The 16,157-nt window shown below is 44.7% G+C and overlaps 1 protein-coding gene across 1 annotated transcript; it reads left to right on the top strand.

Annotated features, from left to right (window-relative positions):
• The first annotated feature begins 10,033 nt into the window (after positions 1 to 10,033).
• On the top strand, positions 10,034 to 15,957 carry EIF3F (eukaryotic translation initiation factor 3 subunit F). The gene is made up of 8 exons (XM_040071362.1): positions 10,034 to 10,313; positions 10,418 to 10,488; positions 10,631 to 10,710; positions 11,796 to 11,933; positions 12,996 to 13,087; positions 13,298 to 13,434; positions 13,573 to 13,686; positions 14,428 to 15,957. The coding sequence occupies exons 1-8, from the start codon at positions 10,034 to 10,036 to the stop codon at positions 14,503 to 14,505; spliced, it is 990 nt and encodes a 329-aa protein (XP_039927296.1). The 3' UTR covers positions 14,506 to 15,957.
• Positions 15,958 to 16,157: the final 200 nt, after the last annotated feature.

Raw genomic sequence — 16,157 nt, 5'->3', positions numbered from 1 at the left:
TTTTCAACAATCTTTCTTCACCACTATTCTCTACTGGGATCTTGGATTTCAGATGGCAACAGTTATGGAAGGAGATTACCTGTTCCTTGGATTCAGCCATGCTGGATTTTATGCAAAGGAAATCAATCATATTGTGTTATTTCCATGGGCACAGGCTTTGTGGGAGCAGTAAAGGCAGAGCTCTTCTGAACTTTGCTGAGGGAAGAAACCCAGCGTCAAAGCCAGTCCAAGTAAATAAAGTCACATACACAAACAGCTGCTTCTTTGAATTTAGAGATGTATGAACAGGGCTGGCATCCTTGCCACTTGCTCTTCTCTCTGCCTCAAGTGCTAGAAAGTTTTAATTTGACAAGACACTCTGGTATCGATGACACTGGATAGAAGGCCTACCCAGACATGTACCACAGTCAATGAGATAAAAATCTGTCCCAATCTCTCCTGCAGCACAACCAGCATTTATTTAGCTTTTCTCTTGAGCACTGACACTTGGTTTTTCTGGCCTTGAACAAAGCTATCCAGACTGATTGACCGTCTCCAGAAAAGCAGCAAATAGCTCCTTATATCCTGGTGATTTCTGTGATTACAGTCTGACTGAAGAACCCATCATCTCAGTCCTAGTAATGGATCAGGCATCTCTGTGCCCCAGGAAAGCTGTTTTGTTTCTTTGTCCTCACCTCCTCTCACTGTCAAGATGTGAAGAACGACCAAGTGTTTAAGCTGCAGTTTCACAGAAACTGTCCCAGAACAGCATCATCAGGCTGTACTTTTAACACAGCCTGAACAATCCAAACTGCTGGCCAGTACAGTCCTGGGCCGTCCTTCTCTCAGAGTGCCACATCCCTTCTTTGCACTAACAGAACTGACACCAAGAAAGTTACTAACTTCCTCACCAGATCTCAGAGCAAAGATGGCACTATATGAGGACAGATAAAGCCCAGAACCAGCAAATGGAAAGGCAAGGAGAAATGTGTGGCCAATTAGATCAACTTCACTCATCACAGGAGCATAGATTTTGTAATTCTCGAATCTTATGAGCATCTGAAACATTTTTTTAAGCTCAAGTATTAGATGTGGTGAGTAAAGGGTGAGTGGAAGGCCAGAGCAAAGCCTCTGAAAGAGTTTTCACTATTCAAGCTAAACAGAGTCTATTGGGAAAGGACAAAATTAGACTCCTCTGCTGTTATGAACAGAAGAAGCTCTGTTGTTGACTACAGCAGCTCTCACAGCCAGAAATGGATTAAGGCCCAGAAGCTGAAGTGAGGTGGCAGACAGAGGAGATGGGTCCTCTAGTTGGCAGAGCATTAGAACAGAAGGAGTGCAGCTTGTCCACACAGCAAGTCAGAAGCAGAACTAGGTAGCTGCCCTTCCCTTTTCCTATATACTCTTTAACAAGTTTAGCCATTCAGTCTAGTGCTTTCTAGGCTAAGCATCTATGAGAGCTTATTTTGGCTCTACTTCAGGTCACAGTCTTGTTCTTGGGAAGATATTTTGCCAAATGAAATAAAAACCTTTTGGCTCTGGTGCTTGTGAGCAGATATTTAAAATATTGTTTTTGTCAAGGACAATTTCTTTTGATGGTCTGCAAAAGAGCTAAATTCAACTTGATACATTATTACAATTCCTGGAAGCTCTGGTTTTTATTTGATTAGAAAGGCAATGGAAACCAAAGATTTCATTTTAATGGAGCAGACTTTGAGCCTTTACAGTTCTACCCCAAAACCCACAACTTGTGGTGACACAAACTGGACATTGTTTAAAACAAACCATGTTCTTTTTAGCATGTAAATTTTACTTTAGCTGACTACACAAATGTGTTTAGCAACAACTAAGATACACTAAAATCAGTACTGCTCTGAATCCACAGTCAGAATTATGTCTTAGGAAAGGCTTGCTATTACGCAGGAAACACAATTCTAGTTCCCGTGCTGAACAAAGATGATAAAGACTGAACACCAGCTAACGTAAGCCACGTCAAATACTGGACTGTGCTCCAAGTCACTATGCAGACAGTTGTATCTGCTCGAGTACCTCACTTGCAACAGAATATCAAAATATTCTTCTCATTATATTGACATGCGACACAACAGTATAGGGAGCTGCCATGAGAAAGCAGACTGAAAGAAAAAGCATGTAAAAGTTTTCAAGGAAAATTAATAAAAAATAAACGATCAAGTGTTCCAGCCTAAAATAAGGTTTCTGCAAAACTCCAGCTGACACACAGTGTCATCGCCATTGGAGAGTTCTGTTAGAGGATTCACAGTCACGCAAGGGTAACAAGCACTTCAAGGTGAAGTTTTGCCAACTTGCTGCAGCCAAACATCAGTAGCTCTACAGTTCTTAACCAACGGCTCATACATTTCTGTGAGCTTTTATACACCCATAAAAAAGTACAAGGCTCCCACAGAAATGAGAAGTATGTTCCACACATTACCTTTTTCCCCACAGCCCAAAGATTTACTGTAGATGGTGGCATGACTGATCATCTGACTACCATCTGTCCAACATCTGCTTTTTAGGGAAACCACCCTGCAAATATAATTAGTTGGCTCTAGGCTACCATTATTCATAATGAATACCCTGTTGTATATTGAAACTATCACTAATGTTATTCCCTTAAAAAGATTCAGTATAGTGACTCAGAGCCTGAGATCTCTCATGGGGTGTGTGGCAGTGATGCTATATTGCTATCAGCTTTAAACACTCAAATATCCTAACAATCCCCTAAACTGTGAAAGTAGACCACAGCAGCTTGTCTTGAAAGCCAAAAAACAAAGGCAACACACCCCGCCCTCCCCCCCCTCAAAAAAAAAAAAAAATATATATATATATATATAACCCTTAAGCCAAATCCAGGAATTATTGCAAGATTTACAACAAAATTATGTGCTTGTCATCATACTTCTGATGGCAAGAGAGTAGCATGGCACCTTACACAAGAGAAAGATTTCAAGGCTCAGGACAGCTATGAACAGAGCTGCAGGTGCTTGAGTTTTTTAAAGCCCAGAGCTTGCTACAAACTACATGTAGGATTCCCCTTCTATCCCCTAAGGCATAGGTAACCTGAGCCCAACCACTGACTCTTCCTGATTTCTATCTGAACTGTAAACCCTTTGGAGCTATATATCCTTTTGTGTCTGTACAGCTCTATCTGAACAGAAATAATATTTCAGTCTGCCAGAAATCCAGATCCCAGAAAGCTACTGAAGCTTTAAGGTGCCATGACCCAAATTCTGCTTGCAAACTCCCTCTAGACTCATAAATATAGTTCTGTTTCCAATAACAAGATTCTATTTAATGCCTTCTGCATTTAAACCCATAATCCTTTAATAACTTTGGGAATATTTGAAGATATGAAAACCATAACACAACCCAGCCAGAAAGCAGTTGGGCATCCCTGAAGTTGATAGTTTATATGAATAAGACATAGGACAACAAAAGGCCAGACTGATCACAGTAATAACTCCCAATGCTGACTTGAAGAAATTAAAAGGCCAGGAAGCTTAATTCTAAATGTGTTTTCAATTGATCTTTGTTCCTGACTGTCCTTAATGGTTAGCTGTTTGAGAAACCCTCTGGAGTTCTGCTAGTTGATTTCAAACTGGGAAACAACAATCAGTACCAGAGAGAGAGAGATGTTTTTCTTTTCAAGAGAGTGAATTTAAACACTGCTGAAAGGTCACATACTACTAGCCTTAGGAAAACAAAACAGAAAGATTTCTAGGCAGAGCTAGATATGGGAAGGTGACAGGGCATGGTGAGGGATATCTCCCATAAATGTGCCATTGGGAGAAGGCAGCCTTGCTGGTAGCTACAGAAACAAATGACTGGGATGATAATTCGGTGATGGATCAGCTTGTTTTTTATTCCAATGCAAAAAAAGATATGCAAAGGGATGTCATGCAGAATAGCAAATGGCAAATGCCAAATGGTTGAGAGAACTAGAACAGAAAATCCACAGAAAATCTAAAAACCATAGAAATTCTGAACTTCTCATGTCAAATTACACTGTAAAAGTTGGAAAGCTGTAGCTGCAAATAGAAATTTGACTTTTCAAAATGGGCCTGGAAATCCAACCTGAACAGTCTAATTAAAATGTGTTTATATACTCCCCTCTCTGCCACAATAACACGAGTTGAGCAGTGCTGTGAAGACCTGTGATTCAGCTGGAGCACTGGGCAGTTGGAATCAACTTTTTGTTTGTGCAGACCGGTCCAAACAGCCTGATGCAGTTCACTCAGCCAATGCTGTATCATGCCTTCTCATGCAGAAAGGCAAATTGGCAATCAGAATATAGAAGGCGAATTCATATGTCAGTGCTTGTGGTATTTCAAATCTAGACAGAGTGGTTAGGACAGCATTTAGCAAAGAGCAACCCTTGCAATGTTTGATTCAAGATGAAATCAAATTTCATTTCTCTGCACCCGAGATCTCAGCAGCATGAACTCACCTCAGCTGAAGAATTATTTATTACTGGGAAACAGTATGGACACAATTCTGTTCTCCCTCTCCTTAGGCTAGTTGAAGACTTCCTCCCTTTCCAAAGTACACAGTCTCTGGGTCAGGAAATGCCCTCTTCAGCTTCCTCTCAAAGCTGTTTCCTCAAAGGGTAAGGTCTTTCCTGCCTTCCCTCAGTAAACTGTCTGTGCATATCCTACATATAAACCTATCCTCTACAGTATCATCAGTCATATTTTGCAGAAATGGAAAACTGAGATCTAAAGGTTAAATGACTCCTCCTGTCGTGGAACAGACAGGAGGATAATACTATTCCAGCTGTTATCAAACACTTCACACTCTAAGTGCTAAAGCACTACCCAAAGCATGTCTCTGGCAGTTTTTCAGTTATATGGATGCCTTACCTTAACGTTGTCCAAATGCCAGTAACAGAAATGCTTTGGGCCCTCAAGTCTCCCAGGTTCCTACACAGAAACTGTCCCCTAGATTTTATTGCCACTGTTCCTTTCCAGCTCCCATTTCTATATGTAAATTATCTTCTTACCTTCTCCCTCACTGCCCACTTATTCATCCAACACATCACGATGCAGCTGTAGAGCTGTGAAGGGACAGAAAACACTGTCAGACCTCGGTGATATAAAAATCCTATAATTCTTGGAGTTTACACAACAACAACATTTTTGCCATTCCATATCTTGGCAGGCAGGCCTCCCTCCACCATCAAATGAAATATATATTTGCCATTCTAGTTACTTCACTTCTGCACGCAGATTTTGTCTCAAGACACCAAAGCAAATGTTTTTGCTGGATGACACAGCAAACACTGCCAGTCATAAAAGTCTTGTTCAACACTTTAGAGGACATATGCAATTTTGGTCTGGGCTGAAATGTACAGACAATGGCCATTTTGACCCATGCCGTAAAGGACACCATGGAAAAGGACATGCCTACTGGTAGGAGAAGTAAAGCTGTAAAGTGATTGTATAAGAACAAGGGACTGGAAAAAGAGATTATCTTCCCAGCAAATAGCACACTGACACATTAGCTGTTAGAAGTGTTAGAAATCTTTAACATTTGAAATGTGCCCGCACAAGAACTTTCATTCTTATCTGCAATCAGTGGCATTACACTTAATTTTATTTGGATGTCAGGGATTCAAGGACACAGCTCTTCCCTGTTACAAATGCTTCTAAGTCAAACGCAGTAGCAGCAAGTTACCAGACAAAGGAACACTGTGTTTAAGGCTGCCTGCCAGAGATTACTTATTCCAGCTGATTACATGGAAAGGACAGTAGTGTTGCCACAATTCTACCCCATACTCCCTGGGGAAGAAAAAAAGCCAAGAGTCATTTTTCACTGCATGGGGTAAGCAGGAAGAATATCATATAAAGACACAAGGTTTGATCTTACAGAGTAGTGCACCTAACTGTTTTGCTAGGTCAGTGCAAGCACATTCTATCTTAGTTTTAAGTACAAGAAGTACATACAGTGCTTCTCATTGGAAAGCTGACTCTGTCCATTATTTGAGTCAAAAGCAGAAAATAATCATTATTAGAGATCATCAAGAAGCAGGAATGTCTTGAGAGATTGGGGAGTTCACACTCCCAGCAAAGACCCAAAACACCTTTCATTTCCATATATATATTTCATTTCAGTAAAATTTGGGGTTATACTATCATATCATCACATCTTAAGTTTGCATAGCCTTAACATCCACAGGTAAATTTCTCCATGACATTCTTACGGGAAATTAAGGTAGGGTTTTATTAATTATGAGGAATTAAGGTAGAATTATGGTGAAATTAACGAATTCTAGCTCATTGATTCAACCTTAATATAACTAACTTAAGAAATAAACTGCTGTGTAAAATAATGTAATAAACACTGGTGGGAAAAGCTGTATGCGCAAAATCCCACTTATGCTACTCACTTCAAAGCCGGCAAAGTGAAATCAGCAATTAATTAGCACTAAGTGGTTACCAGGCTATGGTGTCCTGGCGGCTCTCACAGCACGCTGTGTGTCGGAGGCGACCACGGCCGCAGTGCCAGCCGTGGCCCGCGGCTCCAGCCATGGCCCCACACCGCCGGCCGTGCCTCCCCTCACACCGCCGGCCGTGTCCCCCCTCACACCGCCGGCCGTGCCTCCCCTCACACTGCCGGCCGTGCCTCCCCTCACACCGCCGGCCGTGCCTCCCCTCACACCGCCGGCCGTGCCTCCCCTCACACCGCCGGCCGTGCCTCCCCTCACACCGCCGGCCGTGCCTCCCCTCACACCGCCGGCCGTGCCTCCCCTCACACCGCCGGCCGTGCCTCCCCTCACACCGCCGGCCGTGCCTCCCCTCACACCGCCGGCCGTGCCCCCCCTCACACCGCCGGCCGTGCCCCCTCACACCGCCGGCCGTGTCTCCCCTCACACCGCCGGCCGTGCCCCCTCACACCGCCGGCCGTGCCTCCCCTCACACCGCCGGCCGTGCCCCCTCACACTGCCGGCCGTGCCTCCCCTCACACTGCCGGCCGTGCCCCCTCACACTGCCGGCCGTGTCTCCCCTCACACTGCCGGCCGTGCCCCCTCACACCGCCGGCCGTGCCTCCCCTCACACCGCCGGCCGTGCCTCCCCTCACACCGCCGGCCGTGCCTCCCCTCACACCGCCGGCCGTGCCCCCCTCACCACTGCCGGCCGTGCCCCCTCACACCGCCGGCCGTGCCTCCCCTCACACCGCCGGCCGTGCCCCCTCACACTGCCGGCCGTGCCCCCCCTCACACCGCCGGCTGTGCCTCCCCTCACACCGCCGGCCGTGTCCCTCGCTCCAGCCCTCACCCCGCTGGGCCGGCGGGCGGCGCGCGCCCTCTGGCGGGGAGCGGTGCGCATCCCCCGGGCATGGGGATCCGGCCCCGGAGCGCCGGCGCAGCGCCGGCCCTCACCGGGGAAAGGACCTTTCCTCCGGCTGGCACGACAGGCACCACCTTCGGTAAGATCCAGCGGTGCCTGCACCATGAAATACACTGCTGCGTTTATACAGACTATTAGGAGCAGCATTTTCAGTCAGGTAAAACACCAGGAAATTAGGGTGAACACATGCCTGTACATACTACGGGAGACGCATGGTATGAGACAACGGAACACTCTTTCAGAATATCATAGATTCATTCACATTGAACAAGATCTCTAAGAAGACCAAGCTCCATTGTTGACCTGTCACTACCAAGTCCACCATTAAGCCATTTCCCAAAGTACCACATCTACACATGCTACTTCCTTGTTCCAATGTTTGACAACCCTTTCAGTGAGTAAATTTTTCCTAATATCCAATCTAATCCTAGTTATTTCCACTTTGAGAACAAAAGCAGTTAGCTGTGGATCCCGCCAGTATGCAGTGATTACAACAGAATGGGTTTTCTGTGTCCCTCTAGGCAGACAGGTTCTACTGCAGTACTATCTGCATCTTAATCATATCAATAGATGGATATCAAGTTTTCATCAACAGGCACCATTGAAAAGTATACCTACCCTCCTCTAAAAGTAAACTGATACTCTGTGAAATAATATTAATTATAAAGGTCTTCATTTTTCAGGAGTCATTTAGCAAGGAAAAACACTTGTGAAGCTTGGACACATCTGCTCCAGGCACAATCACATGATTGATCTTCTTACCATTAGATTTATACAGTCTTTGTATAAAGTGGGCTTTGTATGAGCCAGCCACTGATCTTTGACTTTTGTCATACAGGTTATCCATCTTTGCTCACTACGTACACTCTCTGGCACCCTCTGCAGCAACTTGACATCAACATATTAAAAGAAGGTTATCACAGTTGCCAGTTTTGAAGCACAACTGCTGCTTCATGTTAAGTTGCCCAATTTTTAAGGTGAAAACACAAAAGTATAATGGGCTCTTACAGAACCTCTCTTGCTTCACATGACTCTGCAGCTGACTATGTCAAATTAAGCACCAAGCCCAGTTTGATGCAAACAAGAATGAGATCAAACAACTACTCTCTAACAAAACCTCACTCATAAGACTTCTCAATGACACATCAAAGCTCTGCAAAGAGAAACGTTTTAAAGCTTTATGCCATTTCACCCAGCCACACCTACAAGAAATGAAGGCTGCACGGAGAAAGCCTAAGAATAGTTTTTACTGGTACACAGACCTGGAAGTGCTTTTATGAAGAGATAAAATCTGTGATTTCATGCTCCCATGCATTAGCTCTCCTTTGTAGTTTTGAAAGGTGTTCCCCACTTATGTAAGAGAAGCTAACTGCTTCCACTTAGGCAGAATGTGTGATCCTTTTATTGAGGTGCTTCTTTTATTCTCGGGAGCCTTCTTCAATGACATCGTTGAAACTGCTCATTAACTGATGATATTCAGGCCTCAACTAATGAAACAGAGAAAACTCCAAAAGCTATCCATCGTGAAAAAATGGTTAAGAAAGAGAAAACAAAGTTCTAAAAGAACCCAGTCCTCTTAAAGCTGTTGAAAACACACATTTCATTTCACAGAATACCCTCGGGTGGAAAGGACGCGCTGGTCCAGCTCCTGGCCCTGCACAAGACCGTCCCCAGGAGTCACACCATGTGAGTCACACCTGAGAGCAGCGTTCAAACACTTTTTAACTCTCTCAGGCCGGTGCTGTGGCCGCTTCCCCGGGGACCCTGTCGCAGTGCCCAACCACCCTCTGGGTGAAGAGCCTTTTTCTAATATCCAAACTAAACCTCCCCTGAGACATCTTCAGGCCCTTCCCTTGGTTCCCGTCAGCGTCACCGCAGACACCAGTGCCTGCCCCTCCGCCTCCGCTGGCGGGGAAGCCGCGGGCTGCGCTGAGGTTTCACCGCCTCAGCGACACCTGCCCCACCCGCACAGCTTCGCTGGGCGCTACGAGTAACAAGCGCCACCCAGTAAGAGAATTTGTTGGGTAGTCACTAAACCCTGGATAGGGGTAACCAGCACTTCCTCTCCACAGAATTCTTGACAACCACTTTTTCTTCTATTGAGGTAATAATGACTAACTTGCCGGTCTCACAGGGCCAAGACCCCAAAGACTGTATAGCCCCGCTCATAGCACTACTAGAGCGCCTTTCCCGTGTGCAGCTCCGCCACCGGCCGCCTGTGCCCTCACGGCGCCCGGAGCCCCGCCACAGCGGCCCTGCCGTGCCCAGCCCGCCCGCACGAGGGCGCTCAGCCAGTCCCGCCAAGGGAAGCGCGGAGTGCTGCACACCAGGCGCGACCGCACTGCCTCCCTACGCAGAGCTGAGCGGCATCTCCGCAGCCAATAAACGGCCCCAAAAACGGGCGGGGGGGGCGTTGCTGGCCAATAGGAGAGCGGACAGAGGGGAACGCGAGCGCCCAATTGAGAAACTTTCCGGCCCCGGGAAGGGTGGGAACAAGAGTAAGGTTCAGTCACAGACGGTGAGCATTTCCTCCAATCAGAACGTCTCCCCTCATCGCACGCTTCGGATTGGCTAACTGATGGCCCCAGCTCTCCCGCCTCGCCAATAGAGAGGCAGCGCTGCATGACAGACGTTCGGCTCAGCCAATTACTGTCGGCAGGGAGAACCCAGCCTTTCTCTCCTGCAAAATGGCGGCCACAGCTCCCGCTGCCGCTCCTCCCGCGGCCGCCCCACCGCAGAGCCCAACGGCGGCTCCCACCGCCCCGGCGGGGAGCGCTCCCCCCGCGGCCGCGCCGACCCCGCCCGCCGCGCCGGCCCCGCCGCCGGCCGCGCCACTGTCAGCCGCGCTCTCGGGCCCCTTCCCCGGCGGCCGCGTGGTGCGGCTGCACCCGGTTGTGCTCGCCTCCATCGTGGACAGCTTCGAGCGGCGCAACGAGGGCGCGGCACGGGTCATCGGGACGCTGCTGGGTAAGAGCCGCCGCCCTGCCCTGCCCGCCGCGGCCTCGGGGAGAGCGCCCACTCTCCTCGCTGTGCCCCCCTTACCCGCCGCCCTCCCTCCCTCCCTCCCGCAGGGACCGTGGACAAGCACTCGGTGGAGGTCACCAACTGCTTCTCTGTCCCGCACAACGAGTCCGAGGATGAGGTACGGAGGCGGCCCGGGCGGAGCGGGGCTTCTCTGGGCGGGGCGCGACCCCCGCACCCCCGCTGCTGGCGGCCCGTGCCCGTGCTGCCCTCCCGGCTAAGCAGCCTGTAACCGGCTGTCTCGGCACTCTGCCGTTTCTCAGGTGGCTGTGGATATGGAATTTGCCAAAAACATGTACGAGTTGCACAAGAAGGTGTCTCCCAGCGAGATCATCTTGGGCTGGTAAGTTCTCCTTTTGCAAGAACGTGCAAATAGATCTGTTGATTCCTTAAACTACTTAAAATTCACATAAATGACATAATTCACTTTGTCACGGATGGGGAAGCAGAAGCACTAATACCTGTGACAGTCAGATCTTGCAACTCTTGTTAGGCAGTCAGTGGTAAAGCTCCTGCAGCTCATAAAAAGAAGAGACGGTATCGGAGACTTAGAGGATTTTGTTTTGTTTGTCTAGCAAGGTATCATAGAGGAGTGATGTGTTAGAGCATGTGTGTACAGTTTTTTTAGAAGAACTTACTACCTGTAATACAACTTGTACCATGGAAGCTAACTGGTTAGAAAGAAGGGAGAATACAAAAGAGACTTTTAAAGTACCAAAGGTATCGGGAGGAATCACTGATACCAGCTTGAGTACTTAGTTCTCTGCTGGAAGTATCTGTGTGGGGGATGTGAGGCAAGATCAGTACGGTGTCATGGGAACAGTGCTTGAGTGTGTTGGCACAGTGTGTTTATCACTCTTTTCATGCTTCTCTGATCCTACAAAATGGCTTCATTTTCTTCCTGTGGAGCAAGCTTCCTCAACAGATCACAGCAGAATGCAGTTCCAGTGACAGGAGTTTCCCTGAGGATGTGAGATGCTAATTGTAGAGCAGTTGAAGGAGCTAGATTAACGAGTTAGACCTCCTGCAGAGGGATGCATCGTTTGTGGAAGACAAAATTTGTCCAAGTTTGTTTGGTGTTCTTTGACTTACACAGATGGAAAAAGCTGGTCTAGAACACAGACAAATAACTGAATATCAGGTGTCTGATGTCAGTTTACTCTCTGATGTTTTAGGGCTGGTATTATAACACTGGCCCTGTGCATATTTTGGGACTGGGTGTGCTCAGCCTGTGATTCTTAAAATTTTAGGGACAAATGGCCATAAACTAAAAAACCTGTAGTTAAAACACTTATGTTTAGTGTGCTGCTACAGCTCAGTGTTTGGAAATCAATGTTTTAGGATACAAACCTGTTCAATGGCAACAATACAAAACACTGGACACTTGAATGTTGGAAGAATGGCTCTTCAACTTGTGTTCTTTTGAAGGTATGCAACAGGTCATGACATCACGGAACACTCAGTCCTGATCCACGAGTATTACAGCCGGGAAGCACACAATCCAATCCACCTCACTGTGGACACAAGTCTCCAGAATTCACGCATGAGCATTAAAGCCTATGTCAGGTACTCTGGGAGGGGAACAATCTGAATTACTGAGAGACCCCCATCAGGGTAACAAGAAACGTAGTGGGGTGCAGTGTCTTTTTTTGGACAATATTGTGCAGCAGTTAAACATAGTGGTGAGCCAGGGATCATGGCTTACTTCTCATTTGAATGTCTTGACCATTGTATGTAGGCTGAAAGACTTAATCAACTGGAACCTCATTGGGGTGGGGAATTGTGGCTTAATTAACAATTTCCGGAACATCTTTGGGACGTTTCACAGGGTTCACACAGCTAGCAGTAACATCATTAACTTCCATCACACTGAGTGAATGCTAGCCTGTAGCCATAGGGCTTTATTGCTCAGCACTGCATTTATACGAGTCTGAGGATTACTGTGGTTAAAACAATTCAAACAGCATCTTCTTGATGAGTTTTTCTTCCCCTTCACCCCATCATTCTTATCAATTTACAATGGAGATTAAATATTGAGAAACTGAACTCTTCCACCTGACTGGATTCCTCCCAGAATTGGCTGAAGAGCTCTGCTCTGTAAGGAAAACACACTTTTCTTTGTAGAGAAGGTACTGCTTCTTGACTGTGCATCTTTAAAACAGGAGCTGTTCCATAACAACTTACTTAAAGTGTAAATGGACTTCAAGTACTTTGAATAATAGGTATAATAAAGGTGTTGAGAGTGCTTTGTACTTGAATTTTGTCATATTGCTTGTTGTTTCTGTAATTTCTTAAAGCATGAAGTATTTCAGGAGAGAAGAGCACCTTCTCTAAAAGCAAGAAGGAACTTTGGCTAAGGTGATAGTACTTAGTTCTTCATGCATTCATGCTGACGTCAAACCAGTTAGGAGCATTCTTGGATGAAAGAGAGCAATTAATAGCATGCCAGAACTGATTTCCTGTCTTCAGTTATCCTTGGGTCTTAAAATTGCTGATTTTGGTGAGAATGGGTAACATACTCACGTTCACGCTTTAGTGCTAACAGAGATCGAGATGGAAATCTCTTCCTTCCTCCCTTATATATGTCCATGCTGAAAATGTTTTGTTGTTCTCTTTTTCTTTTTCTAGTGCCCCAATGGGAGTCCCTGGTAAAACTATGGGCGTGATGTTCACACCCCTAACAGTGAAATATGTTTATTATGATACAGAGCGGATAGGAGGTGAATGCTTTCTTCCTATTTTGGTTATAACCATTGTTATGACAATGTTCAAATGTTTCTCTTACCTTGGTAAAACTGCCATTCTGGGAATTTTACTGGTGATCAGACTGTCTTGCTGAAGCTCACTTAAAAAGTCTTCAACGAGTTAAGGGTTTAAAGTGGTTTGTGTGGCAGTCAGGTTTTTTTCAGTGATCCTCCTTTTGCTTTCAGTGGATCTTATCATGAAGACCTGCTTTAGCCCCAATCGAGTGATTGGCTTGTCCAGTGACTTACAGCAGGTGGGGTCAGCCTCAGCCAGGATCCAGGATACCCTGACCATGGTGCTGCAGTACGCCGAGGACGTGTTGGTAAGGCCAGCTTTTTATCAGCCAGAAAAAAAAGTTTGAAGCTAACTTGTGCATCTTGGTTTTCTCTTTATTTTTTCTCTTTCTGGGCCATAAACTCTGAGTTCCACTTGTGCTGAAGTGTGTGTTTCTTATGCTTAGTCTGGCAAAGTGGCTGCTGACAACACCGTCGGGCGCTTCCTGATGGATCTTATTAACCAAGTGCCAAAGATTTCACCAGAGGACTTTGAGACCATGTTGAACAGCAATATCAATGTAAGATCATATTTTTTTCTGTGCCTTGCTAGCAATTTTGAAAATCTGTCATACAGACACAAATTTGTCTGTGATCTATCTTTTCATACAAATATGCTAATAGCAAATACAACTTTTTTATTGTCAGTAATTTGGTTTTGTAAGGGCTGAGATAAAGAAGCTCAGCATAATCTTGCAAGCAACTGCAGATAAAGTATTAATTTTTAAGGACTTAGGAATTTAGCAAATCATCTGAAAACCAGTACCAATTCTTCTTTCATACTGATTAGACAATATGAATTACCAAACTTAAATAATATTTATTTCAGCAGTAACTGGTGACTTGCCAGATTCTTTTGCCTGAACTGGAGTTCTGTCTCTTTGCATAATACTTACGACATGAGTAAGGTTTTAGCATGCTACCTGATTGCTTTCTACCTGAAGTCTTTTAGAAAACTTAAGTATCTGAATGTGTTGTTCACCCACAGTCTGTAAGACCAGAACTAATTTTTAATTGTGCTTGTACCCTTTGACTTGTCTGGTTAACATGGGTGAACTCAAAGTTAAAATTTCACAAGCAGTGTTTCATATTCCAGGAATACCAAAAGCTTCCTGCAAGGGAAGCATTCCTCAGGGTAGCACTTTCAGAACTAACAATATTTCTTGTAGCTGATTTAAAATGCTTTACAGATGTTAAAAATTCAGCAAATAAGCTATGATTTGTTAATATTTCTGATCACTGTTTTTTCCCTTCCCTTTCAGGACCTACTGATGGTGACCTACTTGGCAAATCTCACACAGTCACAGATTGCTCTCAACGAAAAACTTCTGAGTTTATAAAGAAACTTTTGCCACCCTACACTTTAAGGAGCCCGAATAATGAGCAGATACATTTTCTGTGGTGTTAGAAATTTCCTTGGACTGTAATTTAATTACCTACATGACTTGGTTTACATCATTATTTCCATTGCTCTGAGAAATCCCTGACATGCTGTAGGAAATGACTGGGAACGGCTGCAGTTCAGTTGAGCCTGGTATTTTAAAATGGAATATGAGAGTCTTTTGTCTCCTGGGTTTGTCTATTTGTATAACAAAATACAGCTTTATTGTAAGAATGTATTTGGAATAAAAGTTCCATTGCAGTGGCAACAATGGCTTCTGTCCAGAAAAAAATTTTCTCATTTATTGTGTAATGAATCCATTTTTGAAAGAGGATGAGGGGTAAGATGGCATCAGGAAAAAAAGAGTAGATGCAAGTGAACTCCAGTTCTTTGCAGGTTTTTTTTTCCATCTCTTCAAGCACATTAAAAGTGTGAGGATTTGTGTTGCATAGAATATGCTTTCCCATGAAAGACTGCAGAATGGTCTCTGGTTTATTAGTGGTGCTGTGTATATCCCTTCAGCAGGGTACTGACAGATTACAAGACAGTAAATTCAGTTTATGGTATCACTTCTATGCATATAATTAATTTTCTGATTGTTTGGGAAGGGAAGTCAAGGTCAATAGCATTAGTCCCTCATATAGGGGGAGTTCAGAGAATTAAAGCCAGCAACTGAGGAGTTTGAAAAGCATTTGTGGCTAAACAAGCTTGGCTACTGAAGTTTCCATCTTTGCCAAAGAAGAAAAGGACAACAAAATGACAGCCCATGAGATTTGAGGTTAAAAGTTGGGTGTTGCCAAATAGGAATTTTCTATTTCATAATGCTAAAATATTACTGTATTACTGCTAAAATTATGTGAAGAGAAATTTATCTTGACATAATTTTCTCCCCAAGGCATGTTTCATGTTAACAGCTGGAAGAAAACCAATACAAATATCACCTGTAACTTTGCACAGTCTCTGCCAACAACATTACCTTTAGAAGTCATCTTGCAGATGCTGGGCTGAGGGCGTACTCTGCTTTAACAAAGTTAAAGCACCCCTCTTCTACAACAAAACTGTTCCCACCTTGCTAATGACTATCTAGTTTGGTAACTAAATTTGAAATTGAAGTATGCAGAAGATAGTGTTCTCCAAAATAATCCTGGTAATTTGCCAGCTAAATCCAAGAATAAGAATCAGATTACAAATCTATAGATCCTGCATTGGTTGTTCCAATCTCGAGAGTTCCCCCTGTAACTCAGTGCTAAATTTTAAGTTCTAATTACAAGGTCAACATAAGTGAAAACTGAAGGTCCAGCAAAGATCCTCATCTCATTGAAAATGTTATTTTTGAACATTAAATAAGTATTGGAACTTAAATCTGTTTTTTTCTTAGTCTGAATAAAAATGTTTTCCTTTCTCTTCTTAAGTTTATATTCTTAAATTCAACCATTTAATGTTTCAAAATTTTCAGATCAAGGTTTTTTTTGAAGAAATTTTGACAGGAAAAGAGGAAGCAGCAAAGGTGGATAAGTCAATTATTGCAAAGAAGTTGCAGGAGGGAAGCAAAATATTCTTTTCCCGATCTCTTCAGGAAACTCTTTGCCATTCCCTGTTAGACAAAGGGAG

The sequence above is a fragment of the Hirundo rustica genome, chromosome 8 (assembly GCF_015227805.2).
Source record: "Hirundo rustica isolate bHirRus1 chromosome 8, bHirRus1.pri.v3, whole genome shotgun sequence".
NCBI lineage: Eukaryota > Metazoa > Chordata > Aves > Passeriformes > Hirundinidae > Hirundo > Hirundo rustica.
This window is presented reverse-complemented; position numbering and strand designations above follow the sequence as displayed.

Coding starts and splice junctions, on each gene's coding strand:
- EIF3F (XM_040071362.1), top strand. CDS start 10,034: ATGGCGGCCACAGCTCCCGCTGCCGCTCCTCCCGCGGCCGCCCCACCG. Junction 10,489..10,630: donor ACAACGAGTCCGAGGATGAG/GTACGGAGGCGG, acceptor GCCGTTTCTCAG/GTGGCTGTGGATATGGAATT. Junction 13,687..14,427: donor TGTTGAACAGCAATATCAAT/GTAAGATCATAT, acceptor CTTCCCTTTCAG/GACCTACTGATGGTGACCTA.